Source organism: Marmota flaviventris, chromosome 1 (genome assembly GCF_047511675.1).
Source record: "Marmota flaviventris isolate mMarFla1 chromosome 1, mMarFla1.hap1, whole genome shotgun sequence".
Classification (NCBI taxonomy): domain Eukaryota; kingdom Metazoa; phylum Chordata; class Mammalia; order Rodentia; family Sciuridae; genus Marmota; species Marmota flaviventris.
Genome location: NC_092498.1, coordinates 97,756,708 through 97,784,460, shown reverse-complemented (window position 1 = coordinate 97,784,460; position 27,753 = coordinate 97,756,708). Strand labels below are relative to the sequence as shown.

Sequence of the window (27,753 nt, the reverse complement as noted above, 5' to 3'; positions counted from 1 at the left end):
GTAGGAGGATGCGCAGAGTTACTAGACAGGGACTGGATTAGGCAGGGTGCTCCAAGGAGGCCTCCCTCAGAAAATAATGATCAGTTGGAAGGATGAGTCTTCAGTCTGAAAGATGAGAAGGTATGAACCTCATTTGTCAGGATGCTCTTGGCTTCAAGTAACAGAAACACCAACTCAACTAGCTCACATAATTAGGAAAATGCATCATCACATATAAGATGTCCAGAAAGAACTCAGTGGTTCAACAATATCATCAAGAACCCGGGTTCATGTGGGGTGTGGTGGCACATGCCTGTAATCCCAGCTGCTTGGGAGGCTGAGACAGGAGATTGTGAGCATAAAGCCAGCCTCAGCAAAAGTAAGGAGCTACAACTCAGTGAGACCCTGTCTCTAAATAAAATACAAAAACTAAAAACAAAATAAAAAAAAAATAGGGCTAGGGAATGTGGCTCAGTGGCTGAGTGCTCCTGAGTTCAATTCCGGGTACCCACCCTCCCTCCAAAAAAGAACGCAGGTTCACGGTTGGGGGTGTTGCTAAGTGGTCAGTGCTTGCCTGGCATATGCAAGTCCTTGGGTTTGATCCCCAGCACCACAAAAAAATAAATAAATAAATAAATAAATAACAACTCAGGTCTCATCTTCCTGCTGTGGTCAGTGTGTCAGCTTGTGTTATGAGCTGTCATTCACACTGTCAGATGTTATGTGCAGAGGCAACAATGGCCAACAGGATAGGAGTCACTACCTCCCGCCCATCTATTTTTTTTTTTTTTTAAGCAGAAAACTTGTCCCTGAAGTCAGGAAGCAGGCATTCCCCAAGCCCTATTGGCCAGAAGCACATGACACCCAATCCCATCAATGGCAAGGGGGATGACCATTCTGTTAGATTAGACAATCAAGAATGAGTCATTAGATTGGAATTAGATTGAGTTTGGGGCCTGTCTCCATAGAGAAAAAAGAGTAGGTTCCTGAACAAAATTGGGCTCTTCCTGAAAGGAAGAGGAGGTGGCGGGGAATAAATCGTGGGTAGGAAACCAATGACATTTGCTATACTAGCCAAAGAGAAAAGAAGAGGAGCTTCCTGGCAGTGAGACTAGCATATACAGAGACCTAAATTGGGAAGTTACAAGGAAATAGCATGGCTGAGATATGGAGTGCAAGGGGAGGGAGCCCAGCGCAAGATGGGGAGAGCTTGCAGGCCCGCTCAGGCAGGACCCAGTAGGCCCTGATCATTACTGTCCTGTTGTGCTGTAACAAATTACCACAAATTCAGTATCTTAAAAACAACAGTATTTTATTGCTTCTTGGCCTTTTTGATTAAGATCAAGTGTAGCCAAATATATTATTCCATCTCTATTCAGTAAAAAGTTTTGTACTTGTATTTCACGTTATTAAGAAAGTGATGTTGAAAAAAAAAGATCAAGTGTAGCATCTGTTCTTATTGGTTTAATATCAGATATGTTCTCTATCTGCAGACAATATATTAAATGGATTTTTGGAGCAGCAGGGTGGAATAAGAGTTTGCGCCCTATACTCCATGCATTTACCTGGTATCACAGTTCAGGAATGGAGCACCCCCTTGAAAGATTAAAATAACAAATTGCACGCGTGTGTGCGCGCGTGCACACACACACACACACACACACAATTTTATTATCTTACAGATTTGGAGATCAGAAGCCTAAAGTGGTTTTTATGAGGCCAAAATCAGGATGTTGGCAGAACTATGTTCCTTCTGGAGGATCTAGGGGCGAATCTGCCATTTCCCCGTGTCTAATGACTTCCTGCATTCCTTGGCTCATGGCACCCTGTCACCCAGCTGTCTGCTTCCATTGTCCTCTCTCTCTGACTCTCTCACTTTGACCCTCTGCTTTCCTCTTTCAAAGTACCCTGTGATTACATTGGACCCACTAGGTAACCCAAGATTTTCTGCTCATCTTAAGATCCTTTATTTATACACATCTGCAAAGTCCCTTTTGCCATGTAAGATAAAAACATGTCAACAAGTTCTGGGGATTAGGACATGGACATCTCTGGGGGCTTGTCACACATTTTTGGAATCCTGTGTTTATCCCAGAAGGAAGGGGATGTAACAGAAGTATTTTAAGCAAAGGGAAGCCATGATCAGACCTCCTTCAATGCATCCCTCCAGTGACCTAACTTCTTCCTACAAGGACTCACCTGCTCAAAGCTTCATTACCCGCCAATAGCACCATGCTGGGGATCAAACCTTCACCACATGTACCTTTGTGGGGGGCATTTATGACAAACTATAAAGCTAGACAAATCTGCAAGCTCTTGTAGCTGGCACTTCAGATTGTTTTTTAAAAACTTCTTGGATGAAATTCTTAAGCAATGCTTAACTGTAAGCATTGTTCCCTGCCAACCAAGAGTGAGAATGTGGAATGGCCCTAGTCTGTCAATGAGTAGAAGTGTTCTGAAGGCCTCCTCCGGGAGCTTTCATATCAAGGGCCAAAGAGAATCTCTATCCCCACATTGTTCCTCAAGTTTGCCTCTCCTCAATGCTCTGGGCCTCCAGTGAGGCTGAGATAGGAACTGGTGGCTCTTTCTCTTTTCCTTTCAGAAGACATTTATTGTAAGTGGCAAGGTGCATCTATTTTAAAATTTCTCTTCTTGCTTTTTAAAAAAGGATTTTGAGAATTGACACTAGTGACTATACATTTTAAGGGGTACAGCGTGATACTTATTAATATATGAATAAGATGTGTAGTAAATCAGATGGGGTAACTGGCATGTCTGTCATCTCAGATGTTTATCATTTCTTTCTGTTAACAACATTTATAATCCTATTAGCCGTGTTGAAATGTTCATTGTGGTGACCATAATCAGCCTACTGTGCTATAGAACACTGTAATTTGTTGTTGTTCCTCTCCAGCGGCACCTTTGTACCCGTTAATCATTCTCTTTTCACCCCACCCTGCTTCCTAGACTCTGGTAACCACTATCCAATTTTCTACTTGAGATCAACTTTACCTTCCTGTGGCTGTACCTCTGACTTGATCTTTTTTCCAGTATCTTCATACTCTACATTCTATCTCACTGGCAGGCATTCCCAATTTTGATGAGTGGTACTAAGGGAGGGTAGAAAAAGCATGAAGCACCCAGTGTTCTATAATCCCAGTTGCTTGGGAGGCTGAGGCCAGGTTGCAAGTTCAAGGTCAATCTGGGCAATTTAGTAACATCTTGTCTGAACAAACAAAGTAGTGCTGGGGATGTAGCTCAGTGGTAGAGTGCTTGTCTAGCCTGTGTGAGGCCCTAGTTTCCATCCCCAATACTGCAAAAGGGAACCTGTCTCTACATTCATTTTTCTGGCCCCATGATTTGTCACTGAAGGGTCTTTTAAAGATTCAGTGAGTCCAGAAGTGGGGCAACCTGAGTCTGGTTGATTAAAAAAAATCTGATTCAAAAAATACATGCCCTGTAATAAAAATGGCTTATTACTTGTACAATCCTCACAATACTTCAGGATTTAGTCAATAAAATGCTGGTTTTACAATCAGGAACCTGATATTCAAGGAAAGTCCTCCAGGCCAATGAGAAGGCATGGAGGCCAAATTTGAATTTTGGTTCCTCAGGCTCTGGGAATCCTCAGACTCAGCTGCGCCATCTCCATTTAAAGCACCCTCAGCCGGCACCCAGAGCTTGGAAATGTAAATGAGAAGAGCTAGAATTAGAAGACAGAAGACCCGCATTTTGTTGTTGTTGTTCTTTTCAGTTATACATGATGGTAGAAACTATTTTGATATATTTATACAATCATAGAATATACCATATTCTAAATAGAATCCCAGTCTTGTGGATGTACACAAGTGAGATTTACTGTGGTGTATTCATATACATAAGACCTGAATTTTAATTTGGGTTTTTATATTACTCATGGGATCCTGTCTCATTCATTCTTTCTTCTGAACTGTGAACTGAGGGAATGGCTTTTAAGGTCCCTTCTAAGACAATTCCTAGGATCCTAGGAAAACCGTCTTAATCCTTCCATCAAATCTCACACCAATTATGTAGATCAGTCCATAAGCCAGAATTGCTACACGATGATGCAACCATCAGGGTACAACCTGGAATTCCACCACACATCTGCTGCAGGCCTGTTTGCAGAGCTCCAGAAATTGGCTTTCACACCAGCTCCTTTCCCTTCCAGTTCAACAAGCCTCTACACTTCTTTTTTGGCTGTTTCAAACACTCTGCCCTTAGGAGTATTTTCTAATGGCTTGATGCTTACAAGTATCTAAACAAGCTGTTTTGTTTTCCTTGGCATTCTGATAAAAGCAATCTTATCCTTCTACAGAATTAGCTATGCAAGTTATCATGGTTTACAGCCTCTCTTAAACAGATGTTAAATGCCCCTCACCTTCTCATTCCTAGAAACGGTGTCTGGATGTTGATTGAGAATGCAGATGACTAAAGATCTCTCCCTACTACTTTGCCATGCATCTACAGGCAGTCCTCTACACAGCTGCATGCAGAGCTGCTGGAGCAAAGGACTGGGAAATTATTTTCAGTTAAATAAACATGAAACGAAAGCTCCAGGCTGCCAAAGGCAGGCTGCCTCTTTACTGATGTTATGGAAAAAAGCACAGTAAGGCCTGACTCTGCAGCTGACTTCTGCACAAGGTTTTCCCTCCCAACGCTTATCTTAGCAACCAGAAGAGGCCTCTTTGCTGTTTACATGGCAACATCTGCAAAGCTTTCTGAAGACAATCCCTTGAATGAATAAGAAATCCCCAGTTGTTTCCCACCTTAGTACTAAATGAAAAATTGACTATAGTCTGAGCTCCACTCTGTTTCTATTCGGTGTAGTGAGTAAGGACATGGTTTCAGGAAACTGATTGCTTGCTCCCAATCCCAGTTAATAATTGTCAGCTTTAGCTGGGTGCAGTGGGGCACGCCTGTAATTCTAGCAACTCAGGAGGCCAATCTCAATGAAAAGGGAGACACTGAGCAACTCAATGAGACCTTGTCTCTAATTAAAATACAAAATAGGGCTGGGAATGTAGCTCAGTGGTTGAGTGTCCCTGAGTTCAATCCCTGGTACCAAAAAAAAAAAAAAAAAAAAGTTAGCTTCCTGGCTTTTGGTCAGTTACTCAAATGATCTGTTTCTGTGTGTGCAAAATATGGGTCAATGAAGGCACTCATCTCATTGGATTAAGTATTACATTTAAATACAGATACAGACCTTACATGTAGATGTGCTATGGGGGCAGCTAGCCAGAGTTAAGAACTAGACTTAAGTTTCTGATCTTTTGATTAAAAAAAAAAATTTTTTTTGACACTGGGGATTGACCCCAGGAATGCTCTACCACTGAGCAACACACCCCTAGTCCTCTTTATTTTTGAGACAGGGTCTTAGTTGCTCAGGCCTGACCTCAAGCTTTCGATACTAGCACTTCAGCCTCAGAGTTGCTGAGATTATAGGCGTGTGCAAACACACCAGGCTTGCCTTTAACTTTACTTCCTCTCCTTGATTTTGAAAGTAATTTGCAAAAAGAGACTAGTGGGTTAATAAAAAGGATTACTCTGGAACCTCTACAGGAATTTTATTAAATGTTTTGCTGGTTTACCCTTACAGTACTAATATAAGGTTGCCAAATAATTGAGACGAAACATGCTAATTCAGTCTGAGAGGAGAACTTACTCTAACTTTGTTTGGTGCGTAGTATTTAATATCATATTCCATGTTAGTGCTAAGAATGGGTCCGCACAGTGAAATCTGAATTATGCCAATTACAACTTGACTTTGTGTTCAATACTGAGCCACTGTTTGTAACTTGAAATCTGGCATTATACAAAGGATGTCCCCAAACTGATGGCTCAAAAGATTGTTTCTCAGGGGTGGAATTGTGGCTCAGTTATAGAGCGCTTGCCTAGCATGTATGATGCACTGTGTTCAAGTCTCAGCACCACATATAAATAAATAATATAAAGATCTATCAACAACTAAAAAAAAATTAAAAAAAAGATTGTCCCTCAAATCTCTGATAAAGATGACCCCAGGCTGGGGTTGTGGCTCAGTGGTAGAGCACTTGCCCCACACATGAGGTACTGGATTCAAATTTCAGCACCACATATAAATAAATGAATAAAATAAAGGTCCATAAACAATTAAAAATATATATATAAAAAGATGCCCCCGTCAACAAACTGTCATATTGTAAACATCAAGTAACACCACAAACATTTTAAAAAAGGAAGTTTATTGGTCTTTAAATGGCTCAAATTGCAAATAAACGATCGGGTAGTGGCATCAGCCGAAGACATGTGATACATCTTTGTCAGTTGGCTTCATAGCACCTCAGTACCCAGGAGAGGAAAGGTCTCAAAGCAAAGTCACGATGTTAGTGGTTAGGACCCCTGGTTCAATAAGACTGCAATGAGTACACTGGAGACTGCTGGGCCTGCTGGCCAGCGCGACACTGGTAACTTTAATTCTGCACATGGCATAGCTCATGAGGAATATGAAATGAAAGATGTACATCTCAAACCCTTAAGGACAAATATTTAACATGACAAGCTGGATGTCATATCTAAAGAGTTGAGTTCCTAAAAAGCCTATTTTTGATAACTTTACATACACACCTGTTCCCTGGAATGCCTCAACACATCTTTGACCTTTTAAAACATTAGGACTGAGCAACAGAAAGATAAACTTTGTTCAATCAACTGTCTTAGCCACATCCTAAAGAGGATAAGAAAAATCTGATAGTGGTAAACTTCCCATTGAAATTATGTTCCCAAATAACACACTAGAATTCTTCCCATGGGAACACCATACGATGGTGATCCAGTCTAATGTTTGATCTGTGAGCCAAACACTTTCTGCACTATACCTGTGTTTGATTGGTTGATGTTAACTTTAGAAAAATGTAGTTACAGTGTTCTTCACTATGAACATAAACAGACTACAAATACTAATAATTTCCATAAAGCCAAACTGTAACCTCATGAGAACAAATTTAGAAGAGGACAGGTGGCAAGCATGAATATTTCCCGAAGTGTTCTAGTGCAATTTGCATAGCACTGTTGACTTTTTCCTGTGCCCTGTTCCCAGGAGATTAGAAGCTTAACACTTACATGCTCACCACTTATAGGAAGTGATTTCCAGGAACCAGCATCTTAAGAGAAAAAAAAGGTTCACTCAAATTTAACTGGTGCTGAATCCTCACAGTCTAAAATTATCTTCCAAGTACATGCTGGCCCTTCCTTTACTACCTTATAGTTTATTTAAAAGCAATCAAGGAGCTCTGGAACTTTATTCTTAAGAACCAGAGTATGGCACACATTTTTAATTTGGACAGACTCCTAGCAGATAGTAATTTCTCAAGAATCTTCTATACAAAAGCTGCACTTCATCTAAGCAAGGTAAGATCTTCTCTCACCAGAACTCCTGGGGCAGTGAATGGGCCCACAGTACCAGTGAGAACACACCTAGAATGGTGTAACAGGGAATTTTTCATTTTCAAAATTAAGGCATATTCAAAATTTTCCATGTACAAGTTTACACCACTTTTCTAAGTTAATCACCAGGTAATTAATGCAGATCCACAAATTACTCTCAGTTTAACCATATGCAACAACCATGCCAATAACTTTTTCTTCTATATTTTGCATAACAATGGTTTAAAAAGTGGTACAGTTTTAACTATCATGTTCACAACTGTCATTTTTTCAAGGCAGTAGAAGACCAAGACATTTTAAAATGATATAAAATTTAAACTTTATAATAAACACCGGAGAAAGTGGTCTTTGCTCCAATTCCCCACCCCCATTTCACCTCTTTTAACAGTTCAAGAAAGACTGCCCGAGAAACACAAGCTCACACGCTACATTCAGGACTGTGATAAATGTAGGCAATTATGAAGTTAAGTTGAACTTTGCTTCATGATGAAGCCATGTTAATTTCTTTTTTAAGTGAATTTGACTTTCAGTGCAGTTCCAATTCATGCTTTTAGTGATACATAACAATTTCCAAAATGTTAAAGTAATTTCAGTCAATTGAGCCTTCAATGGCAATGCTTATAAATTATATTTATTAGTATGGTCAAGATAAGAAAGAAGTTTGGGCTTTGATTATAAAATGCAGCATCTTTCTCTGATTCTCTTGGCTAAACTTTTCCTCTTCTTTTTTCCATTCTTTTCTTTGCTGTCTTCCATCTTTCTGGCTCGAATTTCCCTCATTAAATCAAAAAACACCTAGACAGAAGAAAATAAAGTAAAATAAGCAAACAATATGAACTTAAATCTCAGCAGTTAAATCTTGAGAATAATAGAAAAATAAAGATTTGAGAGTTTTTTTTTTTTTTTTTTTGGCAGTGGGGGCAGTGCTGGGCAGAGTGTTGTCTGTGCTGGGCAAGTGTTCACCCACACGCCTAGCCCTAAGAGCTCTTTTTGGAGAAGAAAAAACTAAAGTCTGAAAATTAAAGTCTGATTTTCCCAGTACCTTGAGAAAATGGGAAAATTGGAACATTTTCTGAATTATACTTTAAATCGTAAAATGGTAAAAATGTTCATGTAATAAAATCTTTCTATTCCAATTTTCAGGATAAAAATGAAAAAAGAGAAAACTCAATGGGATTATATCTGAGTACTTTAGATTAACAAATGTATTCTATTAATTTACATTTAATAGTGATTAATTTGTAAAATAAAATTTACACTTAATACTAATCATAAGGCAGGGGTTGTGGCTGAGTGGTAGAATGCTTGCTGAGAAAACACGAGGTCCTGGGTTTGATCCTCAGTACCACATAAAAATAAATAAACTAAAGGTATTGTGTCCAACTACAACTAAAAAATAAAAATATATAAAAAAACTAATCATATTTAGTGACTCATTTTCTTCAGCCCCATTTTAAAGAAATATTCAGAAAAGGAGATAAGGAAAACAGATGCTTTATCATTTTGATACCTTTTTTTCTGCACTATATTTGAGAATTTATGAATTTGTGTCTAATGTCTAGGAATTAACAAATAATGACTTTAGGAATGATAACTAAAAATTCCTAGTATAACAATTCAATAATTAAATTTCAATTACAAATGTTCTTGTTCTCTTAACAGAGAGGGGCCTGGAAGGATATGGATTTGCACTACACGTAATTGGTTATGAGTGTGTGTATGATAATGAATAATCTATATAGTTCACAATTTTACACTCTAAAATTAAAAAATAGCTATTATAGAATTAACAAATTTAATGAGACTAAAAACAAGCAAAAAATATGAAGATAATGGATGTTGTAAGTAAATAAGTATGTGTATGTAGTGACCAACATGCTTTTCCTAACATGCATTTAACTCTGTAATGGAAACTTTAACTGAAAAATACAAGGTGCAGAATAGCATAGACAGCTACACGTTCGTGTGTGTGCAGAACAGGAATTCACACACATTTGCTTTCTCTTGAAAAAAGAAACAATGAAATGAAAACCAAACGCTAATAATTTTATTTTCAAGAGGAAGGGAAGAAGGTAGAGGGATTAGTGAAGCACCTCTGCATATACCTTGTTATACTATACAACTTCTTTGGAAATGTAAATGTTTTATACATTCAAAAAATGCACTTAACACACAAAAAGCAATCCCTAAAAGCTGAAAACTTATAAAATAAGACTGAGTATATTCCAAGTTGGTGACATAATCATGTAGAGGAAAGGATTATTTCAAGGGTCTCTAAGACATAGTATCTATTATAAGATTAATATTTCATATGCTAAGAATAAAAATGAGAACAAAACTCCAATGAATAGAGGGCTGAAGGAACTCAGCACCTGTCTCACAAATGTGAGGCCCTGGGTTGGGTCCCCAGCACCACTTAAAGAAAACAAAAACAAAAACAAAACAAACAATAATCCCAACAAATAAAAATAAGTCCTAGACTTCACTTTGTAGTTTATTTGATTGTGTGTGTGTGTGGTACATTGTCTTTATTTGCATTATCCTGCAGTATATATAAAACACTTTCAAAGAACAACAACACTGTTACTGGGAAATACACAGTATGCAGTGTATTCTTACCTACTCGGATGGCTCAAGCAGGAGGACTGCAGGCTTGAGACAAGCCTTGACAGCTTAGAAAGATCCTGTCTCAAAATTTAAAGAAGAGCTTGGTATGTAGTTCAATGGTATAATGCTTACCTAGCAGATGCAAGGCCTTGGTTCAATCCCTATTTCTGTCAAAACAAAGCAAAACCATGCACAAAAAGAATGAAATAGGCATAAAATTCACTAGTTGTTGCTCAACTTCTACTTCATCAGAGATGGAATTTTGGAAGCCCTCTACTTCAAATCCAGCGCTGACTAGCTGCGACAGGAAGCCTCCATCCTAACTAAATGTAATTACTACAGTACTGCTTTCTCATGCAGATACACAACTATAAAAAAGGATATTACAAGAAGGTTTAATTTCTAATTTTCGTTTAGTCTCTGCAATAAATTTTCAAAGAATCCCTATCAGAAACCTCCGAGGTCATTTTGCCGAAAAAACAATGGGAAACTTTTAAAGTCTGCATCAACCAATTTAATGAGTTAAAGCTGAAGGAAGTCCTACTTCAAATGCCAATGAAATGAAATGAATAACTAGGGATAGGAATAAAGAACTAGTTTTGATGAACCAGACAAATGACAATCCCCTAGACACAGGGCTTCTTCCAACTTATTTTATTACAGACACTCTAATATTATTTCTCTCCCTCTATCTTCTCCTCTTGTCTTCCTCATTCTCTTTTCTCATTTTAGGGCGATACATTATGTACAAAATTTGTTTTTTCTATGGGCTGGGGATACAGTTCAGTTGGTAGAGTGCTTGCCTCACATGCACAAGGCTATGGATTCATTCCCTAGCAACACACACACACACACACACACACACACACACACACCAAAAAAAGAAAGACAAAAATTGTCCTTTCTAATTCTGCAGACCATAAGAAATCACTCTTCTCACATAAATAAAAATAAAACCCAGAAAAAACAAATACACAGGCTCTTGTTTAACTTTTTTTGCCTTCACTAGTTTTTTTCATTTTTAGTTAGTAGCCCCTACTTCACAGGATAGACAATATTATATTTTCAAATGGGTTAAGGATCTCCTATAAAAACCAAATGCAGAAATAAAGTAAAAAATTGAATAAATTTTTAAAAATTTTAGAATGGTATTCTTTTTTGTTATTTATTTATTTATTCTAATTTGTTATACATGATGGTAGAATGCAATTCATTTCATATTATACATATAGAGCACAATTTTCCAAGTCACTGATTGTACATAAAGTATTTTCACACTATTCGTGTCTTCATATAGATACTTAGGGTAATAATCTCTAACTCATTCCACCATAATTCCTAACCCCTTTCCTCCTCCCTTCCCTCCCCTCCCCTTTGCCCTATCTAAAGTTCTTCCATTCCTCCCATGCTCCTCTTCCATTGCCATTATGAGTCAGCATCTTCATATCAAAGAAAACATTCAGCTTTTGGTTTTCTGGGATTGGCTTATTTCACTTAGCATTATATTTTCCAGCTCCATCCATTTACCTGCAAATGCCATGATTTTCTTCTCTTTTAATGCTGAGTAGGTTCCATATTTTCTTTATCCACTCATCTACTGAAAGGCATCTGGGTTGGTTCCACAATTTAGCTATTGTGCATTGTGCTGTTATAAACATTGATATGGCTGTGTCCCTGAAGTCTGCTGTTTTTTAAGTCCTTTGGGTATAAGCCGAGGAGCAGGATAACTGGGTCAAATGGTGGTTCCATTCCTGGTTTTCCAAGGAATCTCTATACTGCTTTCCAGATTGGAAATTTGCAGTCACACCAGCAATGTATGAGTGCCTTTTCCCCCACAACCTTGCCAACACTTACTATTGTCTGGATTCTTAAAAGCTGCCATTCTGACTGGAGTGAGATGAAATCTGAGAGTAGTTTTGATTTGCATTTCTCTAATTGCTAGAGATGTTGAACATTTTTCCATATGTTTGATGATTAATTATATATCCTCTTCTGAGAAGTGTCTGTTCAGTTCCTTAGCCCACTTATCGATTGGGTTATTTGTTTTTTTGGTGTTAAGATTTTTGAGTGCTTTATATATCCTAGAGATTAGAGCTCTATCTGATGTGCTTGTGGTAAAACATTTATTCCCATTCTGTAGGCTCTCTATTCACCTCACTGATTGTTTCTTTTGCTGAAAAGAAGCTTTTTAGTTTGAATCCATCCCATTTATTGATTCTTGGTTTTAATTCTTGCACTACAGGAGTTTTATTAAGAAGTTGGGGCCTAATCTGACATGATGGAGATTTGGGCCTACTTTTTCTTCCATTAGGTGCAAGGTCTCTGGTTTAATTCCTAGGTCCTTGATCCACTTTGAGTTGAGTTTTGTGCTGGTGGTAGATATTCTTTCTAAGCAAGCTAAGAGCTCAGAAATCATAAAGGAAAATAGAAATATATTTGATAACATAATCTTTAAGGTTTTCCATGCCAAAAGACAAAATAAGCCCAATAAAAAGATATAGTACAGATTAGGAGGCAATATTTACAACATATGTAAATGGACAAAGGGTCAATGTCCTTAATAAAAAATGGACTCAGTAATCCAAAAGATAAACAATTCATTTAATAAATGGGCAGAAGAAGAAAGGGATTTCAGATAATCCAGTCAGTGAGTCAATCAAAAGATGTGCAGGGCTGGGGTTGCAGCTCAGAGGTAGAGTGCATGCCTAGAACATGTGAGGCTTTCTGGGTTCACTCCCAGTACTGCACCCCAACTGCACCCCAAAAAAGCAGAAAATGCAGCAATCAGAAAACAAATTAAAAATTAAAATATCTTAATGGTATTTTTAAAGGTTGTTTTAATTTGGGCTGGCAAGGCTGTATGGTAAAATGTTTCTCCACACACTGCTGGTGGAATGTAAAGGCAGCTGTTCTGGAGGGTAACTTGTTACTACAATTTAAAATGTATACTTGACTTTTCTTTCCTTCCTTTTTTCCTTCTTCTTGGTGGTACTGGGGATTACATTCAGGGGCACTCTTATCACTGAGTCAAATTCCCAGTCCTTTTTATTTTTTTATTTTGAGACAGAGTCTTGCCTAGGCTGGCCTTGAACTTGGAATTCTCTAGTCTCAGATTCTTGAGTAGCTGGGATTATAGGTGTGCACCACAGCTCTCAGCTCACCTTTGTCTTTTCTCTTGCACTAATGCAGAAAGTTTACTGAAATACTGTGTGTAACAGAAAAATTCCAAATGACCAAAGTGCCATTAATAGTTAAATGGCAGAAATATGGAAAAACCTAATATGGAACATTTTGTAGATTTTAAAAAGAATGTGGGTATATTTATTTATATGCATTAATGGTAAGAGTGGTATCTATTTGTCTAAAGTTTAAACCAAATTACAGAAACATATGCAAATCCTACTAATATATAGGTAAAATAAGCAAACGTTAACTTTCCTTTATATGTATGTATGCCTGCCTTTAACAACTGGAAAGGTACACCTGTGTTAGCACTAGTTACTACAGAGTGGCATATGGGTGAAGCTATTCACTTTTTCTTCCTATATTTCTGTGTTATGATTCTTTATAAAATAAGCATGTATTCATTCATTACTTATACAATAAAAAATTCACAGTAATTTTTTAAAAAATATTTATCTTTTAGTTGTAGTTGGACACAATACCTTTACTTTATTTATTTATTTTTATGTGGTGCTGAGGATCGAAACCAGGGCCTCGCACACACTAGGTGAGTGCTCTACTGCTGAGAGCAACCTTGGCCCCCACGGTAATATTTTTGAAAACATAAAGCACATATCTCCTAAAATTCTTTCCCCAACATAAAACTGACTACTAACATCATAATTATACTTCTTCTATTGACTGACATCTACTTACTTGCTCAAATTCTTTCCATTTTGCCAAGACGTTTCTTAAAATCAAGAGCAACCTCAGAGTTACATATTAAGAACTAAAACTAGAGGGTCCTATGAAGGTAACTGAATGAAGCCAATGAGTGCACAAGTAGTTCACCCAGGTGGTCCTCTAACTTCTTGTGATTCCTCTGTGGTAGCCCATGCCCCAGGTTCAACAAATTGGTTTGTTACAACATTTCAGAGTAGAATAAAAACCTGCCTCTTTGAAATTTTTATTTAATAGTTTATTTGGAATCCAGATAAGGATAAAGAGTGAGTCCAATAATCTTGTGGGGAGCCAGTATTCATTGTCTGTGACAATGTATGATGCTTCACAACTTCACAGAAGACAATATTGACACTTGCTGTCCCTGAAAATTCACAAATCAGGTTTCTAGAAGTGGATGACATCCAAAATGGAAGACATGATGCCTATTCTGTCTTTTTAAGTAAAAGAATAAGGAAAGATGTGATCTTGCTCCAGTTATGTATCTTTCTGCACTTCAGTTTTCTCATCTAAAAAGTGAACATGAGAAGAGTATCCACCTTTGCCTCATATATATTTAGGATTACATGGTTAGTGCCTGCCACAGTGCCCAGCTCTTATAAGTATTAATAAACATTAGTTCTTCCAACTATTAGATTACTTCTTCAGCCAAAAAATCCCAAGTATAACCTAATTTTAGAAACTGATTAGTGCTAAAGATTACTTTTATTTAGCCATTGAAGTAGTCACTTTTCAGGGAATAGCAGCATATGAAATTAGAGTTTTCAGTATAAATTTGTACCTCAGTTTATAAGCAGCCTATGTAATTTAATTTTGTGTTGGAGGTAACCACGAATTGACAGATTATCTTTTCTGAAACTGTCACATCAATATTTTCTATGTGTATTGCCAGAGTCTTGACACTCTCTATTAGGAGTCAGATTCTATTCTCAGCCTTCCTCCTGACGCTTGGTGGGATTTTGTGACTACCTTGACTGACAGAACCAGGATGAAATAATGCTGCCCCTTCAAAGACTTGGTAATAAAAGGCAGTGTAGCTTCTGCCTGGTTCTTATTCTCTTGTGACACTTGCCCTTGGAACTATCAGTGCACTGTGAGAAAGTCCAAGTCAACACACGTGGACAGCACACATGGGGAAACCCACATGGATAGGAGCTGAGATATCCCTGGATAAAAGTCAGCATCAACTGGTTGAGCCAGACAAGTATGAACAAGTCTTACAACCTAAATTCAGATACTTACAGACACGAAGTTTTTCAGCTAAGGCATCAAACACTGTAAAGAAGATACGAACAATCTCCAAATGTGCCCTCTCTAAATTCTTAATGTCATACAATCTGTTGTTTTATCTAGGAATTTATTTTGTTCTGCAGCCACAGTAACTAAAACAGCCTCATCCATTTATTTTTTCTATTTTGAAAAGGTAAAATATGCATATGGCAAAAAGTTCAAATTAAAGAAGTCCAGAAGAGTATTTACAGAGAAATGAGCATATACCTGTAATTTAGTTCTCTGGTGATGACTACAGGAAGCAAATCCTTACATATTTTTAGGATATACACACACTTATGGGTGTACATTTATTTACTTTTCATTTATTGATTGATTACAGTGCTCAGGATTAAACCAGGGCCTCATGCACATAAAGCAAACACTCTACCACTGAGCTACAACCCCCAGCCCTTCAGTGTGCATTTAAAATATAGATAACAACAAACTACAGACACTGTTCTGCACCTTGCTTGTTTCACTCACTTTATGCTGAAGATCATTTCCTGTCACACATTTAGTTCTATCTCCATTTCTTTCTTAATGGTTGGGTAGAATTCCATTACATGAACACTTCATAATTTAAACCAGTCTGTTACTGGCACTTGGAAAGCTCTGGTGTTTTTGTTTCTATAAATGCCCCAATGTTTACCGTTGAACATACATTTTTAAGTGAGTATATGATTTTTTTTTTCTGTAAAATGTAATTTTAGAACTTGAATTGTTGGGTCATAATTTTGACAGATAATCACCACATTGTCCTTCTACCAACATGAGTTTCCTGTTTTTCTATTCTCTTGCCAAGAACGTATTACAATTTTTTTGCTTTTTTCCAATGTGTCAGGTTAAAAAAAAAGGATATGCCATTACATTTTAAAAATGTACTTCCTTTTTTATAAGTGAGACTTAATCTTTTTTAAGTTTAAAAGCCATTTGTGTTTTCTTTCTGCACCATACCTGTTCCTGATCTTGGACCATTTTCCCTAGACTATGGGTCTTCTTACTATCCTAATCAAGCCCCATCCCAGACTCAGTGATGCAAAATCTCGGGGTAAGACCTAAGGATGGGTGTTTATTAAGCTTTACAGGCAATTAATTTGCACACTGGAGATTAAAAGGCACTGCTATAGAGCCTGGATATTTGGGGGGTGAAGAAAGGTCTCACCTGGAGGCCTTCAAGCAACTGTGCTGCCTCCACCAAGAACACAATCTTCCTAATCACTGGAGGCAGCAGAATGAAATACACTTGGGGAGGCTCCTAGACACCTAGCAGGGGTTCCACATCTGGTTCCCAGGAGGGGCCATTCTGCACAAAGTGGGAACATAAGGAAGAAGGAAACTGAATTTCCCTTTCTACTCAGAGGTAAAAAAAGCTCAGGGTAGAGAATATAATAGTAGTAACAGAGATTTAAAAATCCTTTTATCTTGGAGATTACTTTATCTTGGGAGGCACCTTCACATTTTTTTTTTTAAATAAATACAATTTTAGTTGTGAATGAAACTTTATTTATTTATTTTTATGTGGTGCTGAGAATCGAACCCAGTGCCTCACATATGCTAGGCACTCTACCACTGAGCCACAACCCCAGCCTGGCACCTTCATTCTGAGAACTTAAATGGACTGGGGAGGCATTAGGTCATGGAGAGAACATTCAGTACTGCCATCTTGGGACTTCTACAACTCCTTTTCAACTAGGCAGCCCCATCAGTATAAGAAAAACAGGCAGAAAAACATCAGAATAAGAAAAACAGAATGCCGTCAGTGTTACAAAATTTAAAAAAGTACAATCAGCTATAGTAACTCATGTTTTAATGTCTCTTGGGAAGTTAAAGACAAGGTCACGTAAGAAATTCCTAACACGTTATACTTAAGAATGCAGCAAAGATAAATTATTAACTTGTATTAAAACTCTATTTAAATCTCATAACACTCTAGACAAAATGGAGCTGAGTTAAAGCAAATCAGTCTATTTTTAACATGATGTAGTATTAAAGAGAGCCACATTTTACCTTGTCAACATTAGCTCGTGTTTTAGCAGATGTTTCCACATAGTTGACATTCCACTGGTCGGCTCTGTTTTTTGCCTCTTCTACAGAAACCTGCCTTTTATCTTCTAAATCTGATTTGTTACCCACCAGTAGAAATGGAACATTCTCATCTTCTTTTACTCTTAAAATCTGCTCCCTGGATAAGAGAAAATGAGAAATATTAACATGACTTCTACATGATAAAAAAATAGCAACTAGCTATCTGCAATCAGCATGTTTATAATTATATATATATATTTCTATAAGCAATAAGCTTTTCTATCATCATAGAAAATAATAAATACTTCTTATTCTATCATCAATTATCTGAGATGCACATTCACTTCAGTAATGATAGAAAAATAAACTAGTTGGGAATATAAACATAACAAGCAGAGGCGCAAAACAAAAAGTATCAAGTAAAATCTTCTCCAAATATTTTCATATTTTTAAAATGACCTTTTTATTTTGGAAGGTTTTTTAAAATTTACAGAAAAGCTGAGATCATAGCATGAAAAGTTTCCACTATCATTAACATCGTTTATTAGTATGAGTATGTGTACCAAAATGAATAAATCAATAATGATACATTATTATTTAAGCCCAAACTTTATTGGACATTCTTAGTTTGAACCTAACATCCTTTTTCTGTTCTGGGAGCCCATCCAGGATACCACATGACATTTAGTCTCATTAGAATTCACTTGGCTGTAATAGTTCTCAGAGTATCCTTGTTTTTGATGACCTTAATAGTTTTGAGGAGTGCTGGTTAGGGTAATTTGTAGAATGTCTCCTAGCAGGGATTTGTGCAATGTTTTTCTCACGACTGGAGTTATGGGATTTTGGGAGGAAGATCACACAGGTAGAGAGTGCTATTCTTATTACATCATATCAAAGGTCCCACAAAATATTTTTAAAGTCTCACACATGCCATAAATTATAGGAAGTAGCTCCTCAGCATAGATTTTTCATTTAAAGGTGAATTATATACTATGAAGTGTCACCAATTTGTAAGTATTGTGGTTCTGCTCTTCTTAATCATGTGACTCTGAGAAAAGTACTCTTTGTCTCCATTTCCTTTTCTATAAAATGGGATCAACAATACCTTCCTTATATGGTTGCTATGAAGAGTAAATGTAAAGTGCTTATAACTGCATGGCACATAGTAAACAGTCAATAAATGCTATTAGCTGTTATTATGATTATCTACTGGAGGAAGATGTTAAGTTTACTTTTTACATCAACACAAAATTTATGTTAACTTGCTTAGAGTCACAACTGTGTAAGAAGATCAAGAATTTGAACCTGAGAAATTTAACTCCAGAAAACACATTCAACTTCTATGCTAGATACCACAGGGATTCTCATAACAGGATTATGAAGGGAACAAACCCTGACCAAGAAGGCTTAGTTCCCAAAACTTCATCATGAGAGACCCTTATCTCTGATACAGAGTAAACAACAAGGGGTCTGGCATTATGGTGAGGTTCTCCATATTATATGATACTTTCCTGCCTGCTGCTATTATGATACAGTGATCAGACCATACCTTTCTGGGAAAAAAAAAAAAGTTTTACATTGTTTCGGCTGAGGGCTATATTTAATAGTAGTAAAATAATGAGTGATATAACAACATACTGTCATAGGATAGTTTATATGATTTAAAAATAATGCCCTAATGCTGGGGATATAGCTCAGTTGGTAGAGTGCTTGCCTCCCATGCTCAAGATCCTGGGTTTGATCCCCAGCACCACAAAAAACAAACAAAAAAACAAACCTGTTAAATCATTAAAAAAGAATAAATACTAGAGAATATGCTATATTTTAAATAGAAAACATGACATTCTATTTAAAAATATGAAATGTGGTAGTCATGTGGTTTTATAAAAAACTTATTATTTTAATGAGCACCAACCAGTATAGTATCACTGATAAACTCAGAAATATGGAGGTAGACCTCCTGGATTTTAATTCTCTGCTATTAACTGCATGACCTGGGTAGGACAAATGACTTAATCTCCCTGTGTTTCAGTTTCTTCATTAAAAGATGTGGAAATAATACTTTCAGAAAGTCAAATTTAAGAATTCATTAACAAACATGATTTTATGTACTCTCAAGAAAACTGCCAATTATAAGGCTACGATGCCAGGTCATAGTCCTGACTTTTGAGAAATGTATAGGTTAGAACTTATGAAACACAGTAGTATCTATCTCTTAGGGTTGTTTGATAAGTGAACTGATTTATGTAAGTAATTAGAACAGTGGCACATGGTAAGTGCTATATGAATATCAGGTAGTGTTACTGTTATTGCTTCATTTGCCTAATTACTGATATGTGGCAAATATTCTAACAGACTCAATGCTTGCAACAAATTCCCTGAACCTGAATTCTCAATTGTTCTAATATGTATGGACTATGAACCACACAGAAAGTCACTTCCATTTTTCACTGATCTGTATTTACTTTAAAAATCCTTTTAAAAAATAAAAATGTTAAAAAGCATAATATTTGGGTATTATAGGCTACACTGTACAGTTACAGTTACACAGTGCTATGTTTCCTGTCACTCAAATGATACCTTGCAAAAAGCATGTCAATGCTCACCATCACTGCTTTACATTTATGATGTGCTTGTGAAGAGGATTTTAGCCAACCAAAACCTTTTTCCAGGGTTGGTAACGACAAATGTGCTGAGACTTTCTTAACTACCATCCGTCATGATCTGTAGCCTGAACTAAGATAACAACTGACTTTCCATTCAGTCTCAATAACCACCAGGAAGGTGAGTCTAACTCAAATGTTCATGACTCTAGTGCTTGTGGTCACATATGTATATACTCATTAATTACCTACTAAGCTACTTTTAGTCAGATGCTGCAGGAAGACCTATACTAAAATTATGGCATGATTAATAGTATCAGAAACATGACCATGAAAAATCTGGAATATACTGGCCAGAGGTGAGAAGACAATATTCTTTAGAAATAATAGTTTTATTAGTTACTTTTCTGGGTCAGAGAAAGGTATTGCTGTGTCTATAGCCTTCATACACATTTTCCTTAATGTTATGCTATTAGAGAATTTTAAAATAGAAAAGTTCTTTTACAATCTGGTCAAACTTCTTCATTTTTGTTGTAAGGAAAGAGAGCACCAAAAAGGTAAAGAGTTTTCAAATCAAATAAAATGTTTATTAAATGTGTACTGTATTGTTATATGATCACAACTGTACCAACAGTGAGTACCAGAGATAGGGATGAGTCAAAAATGGGTTCTGCTTTCCAGACGTTTTAACCTTATCAGGGAAAACATAATCAAGCTCAGTAAAAAAAAGTGTGATACCATGTGGAGTGCCTATTGTTACCATTCTCACAAATGTCTTTCCCATTGCTGGTGAGTCACTGGGGTCATTTTTATTTACAGGAAGGGCACTACATTGGAGCTATACAAGAAGAGTAATGAATCATCCTTATTTTTTGTAACAGTAATAGCCCAAGATTCTCTCTTGGCATAAAAATACCTTATTCCCTTGAAATACCACATTGGCTTTAGTAACTATGGTGACAAATTTATTCCATTACCTAGAACAGGACCTGCTACATAATCAACTCTCATATTTATTGAATGAATGAATAAGCACTGACATTTATATAACTTTCGACATGTCTCCCAGGTTTGCAAGTTATTAGATCTGCCACCCTTTGCATTCTATCGTATATGAAATTCCTTGTAGAAACCAACAAACTTAATTTTACAAACACATCTATATTTTACAGTTTCTCAATGATGTACCTTTTTACAAAGACAGTTAACTTAGAATCCTTTAAGTTCTTGAGACGTTCAAGTGTACATAAAAAGGAATGCTCTGTATAAGCACTGGTTCAGTTTTTTGTACAACTATTGAAATGCCATTTTTCTCATCTGTGGAATCCTTCTCTTTCAGGCTCATCTACTTTGCAACTCCTTTCCCATGCTGGATCCTTGTAGTGATCACTGCCAGTGTTTCCCTACATTATCCTGTATTTAATTATATTATTATTTAACTATAATATTAATTATAAATATTTACTTATGCTTGCTTTTGCTTTACATATTCAACTTGGTTGTGTAAATTTTGAAATTAGAGGATACATTATATCCTTCTTTTGTGTCCCCCTATAACCAAAGCTGATATGTAACACAGAAATAAAAAATATGTAATTAAAGAACATGTTTAATTATGCATAAAGTATTTGCAAGCGTACTCAAGAACCTTATTTATACCAAACTTTTCTTAGATAAATAGAGGAACCTCTCTCCCATTCACCAAAACTGTCCCTGCTAAACCAAAAAGATTTTTAATTAAGCAAATAGTAAATAAGACATATTGTAGAATACAACCTAGTGTGCCAGTCTACAATGATTATTTCTATTTTACAAATTCAGTCCATAAAATTATTTCTATGCTAAAAATTCAGGGCACATGAATTGTGAGGAGAATGGCAAAAATATGCCTGCTGAATGTTACAAAATGCTCCTAAATCAATGTCTAACACAAAAAAGACTTAAAAGCTGGAAAAGCTCACTATATTGATTATTCACTATCAGGGCAGTAGTAGTACTTTAAAGAGAAATACTTCAGGAATGCATAAAGGAACTCTGGATACTTGAAGCTGCCATAAACTCAAGCTCTAATATAGCTTGCACTAGGATGGCTGTAAGATTATGTAAAGTTTCCTGAATATTGTGTTTACATACACAGTGGACAGAGTCATATACTAATACTGAAGTGAGAAATAAAACACAATTAGAGATATAGTAAAAGACTAACAAGCAAGAAGCTCTTGTTGTCCCCTTGTTTCTGGAGAACTGTTGTGCAGTATGTTATGAGCAATATCATTCACAAACATACCTGAAGTCGGCTGTGGCTGCAAAAGATTCCATTTCTGTAATAGAGAAGACACAGAGAAACCCCTCCCCACTCCGGAAGTAGTTGTCTCTAATTGCGGCATAGTCCTCCTGTCCAGCTGTGTCTAAGATATCAATCTGTACTTCCTCCCCATCCAGCACCACCTTCTTCCTATAGCTGTCTGCTTTGGTAGGTTCATAGTCCTCCACAAACTAGAAAAAAATGAAAAACATGTCTATTTTTTAAGGGTACTTTTGCTTTTTAAAACTTCTTACTTTGAAATATTTAATTATAAAAAATGGGGGATAAACTGTTATTACCACTAGACTGCTTACAGCTTGAAAATTATGCCTTTTGCTTTCTTAAAAAAATACTATACATGTCAAAACTATTAAACATATATTTTATTAAATTTACAAGAACACCTTTCTATGAGATGTTAAATATAAATTTTTGTGCTAGAACTGTGGAAATAACTTATAGGTCAATATTTAGGTAAGTATGAAAGTACCATTAAGTCTTTTCTTTCTCCAAAATGAAATGAATAAAAGTGACTTATGCTACTCTATAGGAGGTCAAAGCTTGGACTTGTGAGAGTTCTTCCCAAACTTGACTTTTCAAATAATACAATTAAGCAACTTTACATTCCTGCTCCTGTCATCAACTTCATAAATTTCTTTCATGTATCTTAATGAACCCTTTGACAACACTGTTAGCACATATGTATGGACACACATGTATACACAGTTATTTTGTGGGTTTTTTTTTTACTAGCTTCTATAAATATTTTTATCATCTGATATTTTCTTATTTGCTTAATTTCCATATCCCACCACTAGAATTTAACCCTTGAGAGCAAAGACTTTGGATATGCTTCTCAGAGCTGTATCTTTAAAGCCTAGAATAGCATCTAGACTGGTAGACACTCATAAACAATTATTTAGAAAATGGACAGTATTTTGTAACTGCAAAAGTTATTCAACATTTTACTACATTTATATTCTAACACCGTGCTTAACCATCATCAAAAGTTAGGCATGTGGATATTCTTACTTTTGGCTTCTTTACTGTCAAGAAGGGGACTGATAAAAGGATTAGTTTGAGAAAAGACTGTCAAATGAATAGTGTGAAAAACAACTGAATGAATGAATCAGTAATTTCATTTGAAGTACCACTTCAATCCTCCTTCTCCCTAAACTTTTTTTCATAGTTACTTGCAACAATCAGAAAAATGAATGAATCTGAGGGTTTGGAGTGTGTGTGAAAGAAATGTAAATTACAGACAATTAAAAAAAAGACTTGGGGTGGTGAAATTTGCTGGATTATATTTTGCAGAAAACCAGGTATAACACTTGTAATACTTGCCCTTCTAGGGCTAAGTGGATAATCTCTCTGAGGTTTTTTTCTTCCTTGTGAAATGGTGTGCCATTACTTACCATGCAGGATTGTTATGAGAATTAAGTAAAAAAGAGTATGTTGCCACCATAAAACCTGGTTTCTACTGAGAGGAAGTGCTGAGGATAAATGTTTAAATTGAATTATTAATTCTTAAATCATTAAGACTTGATGGCGGTCCTCTAGGAAAAGAATATATTGTTTTATATAGGCTGAAACCTTAACTGAAGGATAATAAAATCTGATATAAATACATGCACATAAATTTGTAGCCTAATAATTACAAATTTTAGTGATATGGTCTTCACCTGGTTAAAGATGTATGATGCCACATCAAATCCAAAATAAAAACTAACTTTTCCATTGAGATCATTAAAGAATATTTTATATATGTTAACCTCAAGTCTCAATAAGGTTCTGCATCTACCAGTCCTATTAATTCAAGGTGGGAGTCTTCATTAAAAGGACTAAAATTTAAGATCTAAAGTAGATTACTTAAAAAAAAAAAAGAATACTGTTTTCAGTTTTGTTCTGTTTTTAAAGTCTGAGGTTTTTAAGGATCTTGAGTTCTTGACTTGTAAAATGAAGTCATATACATATGTTGGCTCTGAACTTAAAAATGGAAAAATACATTATGAGTAGCTTTTAAGGATCCAAGGAATCTATACAAAATAGCACCAAAACTAAGCTAGTGAATATTCTCTCAAAGCCAGACTTTGATACTCATTATGAAGTTAGTGCTTACCTCATCATACATGAACTGAAGAGTCAAAGCAGACTTGCCCACACCACCACTTCCCACCATGATGACTTTGTGTAAGGCCAAAGAATTCTGACCTTTGGGCTTATTTGCAGCCATTGTATGTTGTTGAGTTTTCACTGGAGGATTAAGAAGGATCTAAGAAGAACGAAAGGACAAGTAACGCTCAGTATATTCTTCCTCAGAATTCCAGTGTAGGAAAGAGATATGATGTCCCTAGGGTTCATGATACTAGTTTTCATTCTGCAGTGATTATAAACAGATGGCAAATGAAGTGTGCTCACTTAGGGAAAGAACCACTTATCAGAGAATGCCATGACAATGAAACAAGCAAATGACTCAAGGGCATTTCTCTTATAATCATTTCCATAATGAGCTGTGACCAAATGTAGAGTTCCCAGTGCAATCACATGCTGGCAATAACAAGGTACTTGTTACACTGGAATACATTCACACAAATTATGAAAACAGGTTAAAGAATCACTGTTTCATATTAATCCATATTGGCAATACTTAGAGAGATGCTCCTTCTGATTTCAGGAAGAAATAAATGACCAAAAAACGACTGCCATGCCTTAGGTTAAGGAACTCACTGAAAGGCTTGTCATGTTACAAGACAGACCACATTCCAACAACTTGGCAACAGAACTATAAATTGAATACAACACTGCATACTCAAAAGTACCATTACTAAAACATTTGTGTTTCCTGGAATGGACAATCTAAATTAAATACTTGGGCCTAACATGCCCTCACTTTCCTCAGACTATGCATTTGTTTAAGACATTTAGGTGTTCAGTGTGGAGAAGACCAGATTTCTGCAGAAGCTGTAGTAATATGGTTTTAATAGTACTCAGTCACCTTTGGCCATGGTACTGGGCATTAGGGGAAAAAAGGCTGCAGGGTCACGGCAATCTCAAGTGTACATGGAGGCCCAAGCAAAGAGACTTTTTTGTTATTAGAGAATAGAGGGGATGTTTCTGACTTGTTTAGGTTACAGATAGTTTTCCTAAATTGCAGCTCACAGAACTATGCCCAACCCTGCTTACTTCCCTATCTGTGCCCATCTTTCTTAGCTCAGCTACATCAAACATATGCTGGTCTCCTTCTGTTCCTTAAATTCTTTCCTCTGCCTCTCGCTTTGCCATGTAGTTTTCCTCTGTTTGGCATATTTTTATTTGATCTGGCTAACTTCTGGTCTCACCTTACCTGAAACTCTCAATACAAATAAGGCTTTCCCCTGCCCTGTATTCTCAGATAATATCTGCTACGTTTCTTTTAAAGCCCTTTATCACAACTTGAAATCACTTAATTGTGTAGTTGTTCTATATGGGTCTTCTCTGGTACAGAATACTAGAAACAATCTGAGTGCAGGACCTATCTGGTTTAACTTATGCTTAATATAAGCAACATGACTTGGTGAAATTAGTCATTCAGTGCATGTCTGTTCAATGAATGACTACAAATGTAGATAGCCAGACTTAACCTTGAGGAATGCTTCAGACCCAATTGATGTAAAGCAGCTACTGCTGCCTATTACAAGTAAAGGCCACAGATATGTGCCTAACATATCAGTTGTATTGGAATCTAAGAGAGAGGCCTTATTTCAAGTCTCACCCAGAAGTTATACCTATATGTCTATTTGTGACCAATACAGAAAAGCAGCAGGGCATGTAATTCAGTGGTAGGGCACTTGTCCATTACTGAAAAACATTCAAACAAACCACAATCCTAGTATTCATTTACCAGCATGAGCATGTTAACACACTTCCTTTGAGACTGCTTTCACTATACTCAGCAAAACTGAGCTCACACCATACATGCAATTTTTGATTCAGTTATTATTATTATATCATAATGATTAGAGCAGAAGCAGCTTGAACTATGAAGGTATGACAAAAAGTAATCTACATTTTTAGGCTAAGGGTTCAATACAACTCAAAGATGAAGCCCCATCTTTTCATCTGGGTACTGAGAACATGGTCATTAGATTCTGAATGATCATCACTACTCAAAAATAGTAATAATGGGCTGGGGTTGTAGCTCAGTGGTAGAGCATTTGCCTAGCATGTGCGAGGCACTGGATTCAATTCTCAGCACGGCATATAACTAAATGAATAAAATAAAGGTCCATCAAGAACAACAACAACAAAAAAGTAATAATGAAAGTACTACAGATTACTAACCAAAAATCGGAAAGATACCAAGTCTGAAACAGTTTATGGGGGGGGGGGGGTTGTCAACTGCTGGTGTTTCTAAACAAATAAGAAAATGATTTCTTTTCACTATTATGATCCCAAGTTGCTGGTAGCTACAATCATTTTATGGCTATGTAACTTTTATTTTTAAAACAGTAAGTACCACATGTGCTCAGGGTGTTACCAAATCAATTAATACTCTAAGGTGTGTGTTTATGCGTGTGTGCGCATGCACACGCAGGGGTAGGAGGAAGTGGGGGGGGGAGAGGGAGAGGGAGAGGGAGAGGGAGGGAGGGAGAGGGAGAGGGAGGGAGGGAGAGGGGGAGAGAGAGAGAGAGAGGGAGAGAGGGAGGGAGGGAGGGAGGGAGGGAGGGAGGGAGGGAGGGAGGGAGGATGAGCACACATTAAGCAGTTACACCAAATGGGTTAAAACACTTTTTCTTCCAGAACAATTTAAAATATAGTCTGTGACTCAGAAATAGACAAAGATTTCTGAGGACATTTTTTTCCAAAGTACAGACATTCCCTAATAATGATGAGTGGCACATCAGAGATTTTCTAAGAGACCATCCAGGAAAAGCAATTCCCACCAAGGAAATATTCCTTGCTCCCCATTAAATAAACCTGGTACTATACAACTTAGCTACTTAATACTGGCATGTTAATATTCTGTTGCTGTGACAAAATACCTGAGAAAATCCACTTAACAGGTAAAAGATTTATTTTGGCTTGTGGTTTCAGAGGTTTAAGGACATGATTACTTGGTCATATTGTTTTTGGCCTGTGGTGAGGCAAAATATCATGATAGAGATGGCATGGTACAGCAAACGTGCTCACCTCATGGTAGCTGGGAAGCAAATAGAGGGAGAGGAGGGGCTGGGTCCAATACCCCTTTCATAGCATGCTCCCAATCACCTAACTTCCTTACGTTAAATCACACCTGCTAAAGGTTCTATAACCTCCCAATAGTGTCAGAGGCTGGGCACTAAGCCGTCAACAAACGATCTTTGTGGGACATTGAAGATACAAACTGAAATACTAGATGTTGTTTTAAATGGTAAGCAGCCAATGCCTTTTCCTACTAGAACTTAAAGATACATACACAAATATTAGTCCTAAGTACAATGAAAAAAATAAGAAGGTAATGGGATAAAGAGTTGATATAGAAGGAGGCTATCCCAGGAGTCCATGCAAGAGAGGAAAGAGATTCGGGATGCAGTGGCATTAGCAGAAATAATAAGAATACTAGCTTCACTACTACAACTAGTACAAGTATAATTACTT

General features: G+C 36.7%; 1 protein-coding gene and 1 pseudogene across 4 annotated transcripts in view; one reads left to right on the top strand and one right to left on the bottom strand.

Moving 5' to 3' along the window:
* The first annotated feature begins 1,341 nt into the window (after positions 1–1,341).
* Positions 1,342–1,577, top strand: LOC114096246 (U2 spliceosomal RNA; annotated as a pseudogene).
* Positions 1,578–6,204: 4,627 nt separating this feature from the next.
* The window catches only part of Rala (RAS like proto-oncogene A), a 62,986-nt gene continuing 41,437 nt past the window's right edge, over positions 6,205–27,753 (bottom strand). The window contains exons 2-8 of one of the 4 annotated variants that reach the window (XR_011707941.1): positions 24,257–24,409; positions 22,120–22,328; positions 17,212–17,386; positions 15,175–15,207; positions 11,557–14,441; positions 10,162–10,196; positions 8,032–8,217 (exon numbers count right to left, since the gene is read on the bottom strand). Coding sequence is in view for 3 of the 4 variants with exons in the window: in XM_027939655.3 (XP_027795456.1) it covers positions 8,095–8,217; positions 17,212–17,386; positions 22,120–22,328; positions 24,257–24,370 (621 nt within the window). In the remaining variant the exon portion in view is untranslated. Of the gene's footprint in view, positions 8,218–10,161; positions 10,197–11,556; positions 14,442–15,174; positions 15,208–17,211; positions 17,387–22,119; positions 22,329–24,256; positions 24,410–27,753 lie in introns of all 4 variants that reach the window. The other 3 variants (XM_027939656.2, XM_071614120.1, XM_027939655.3) reach the window with 3 other exon arrangements.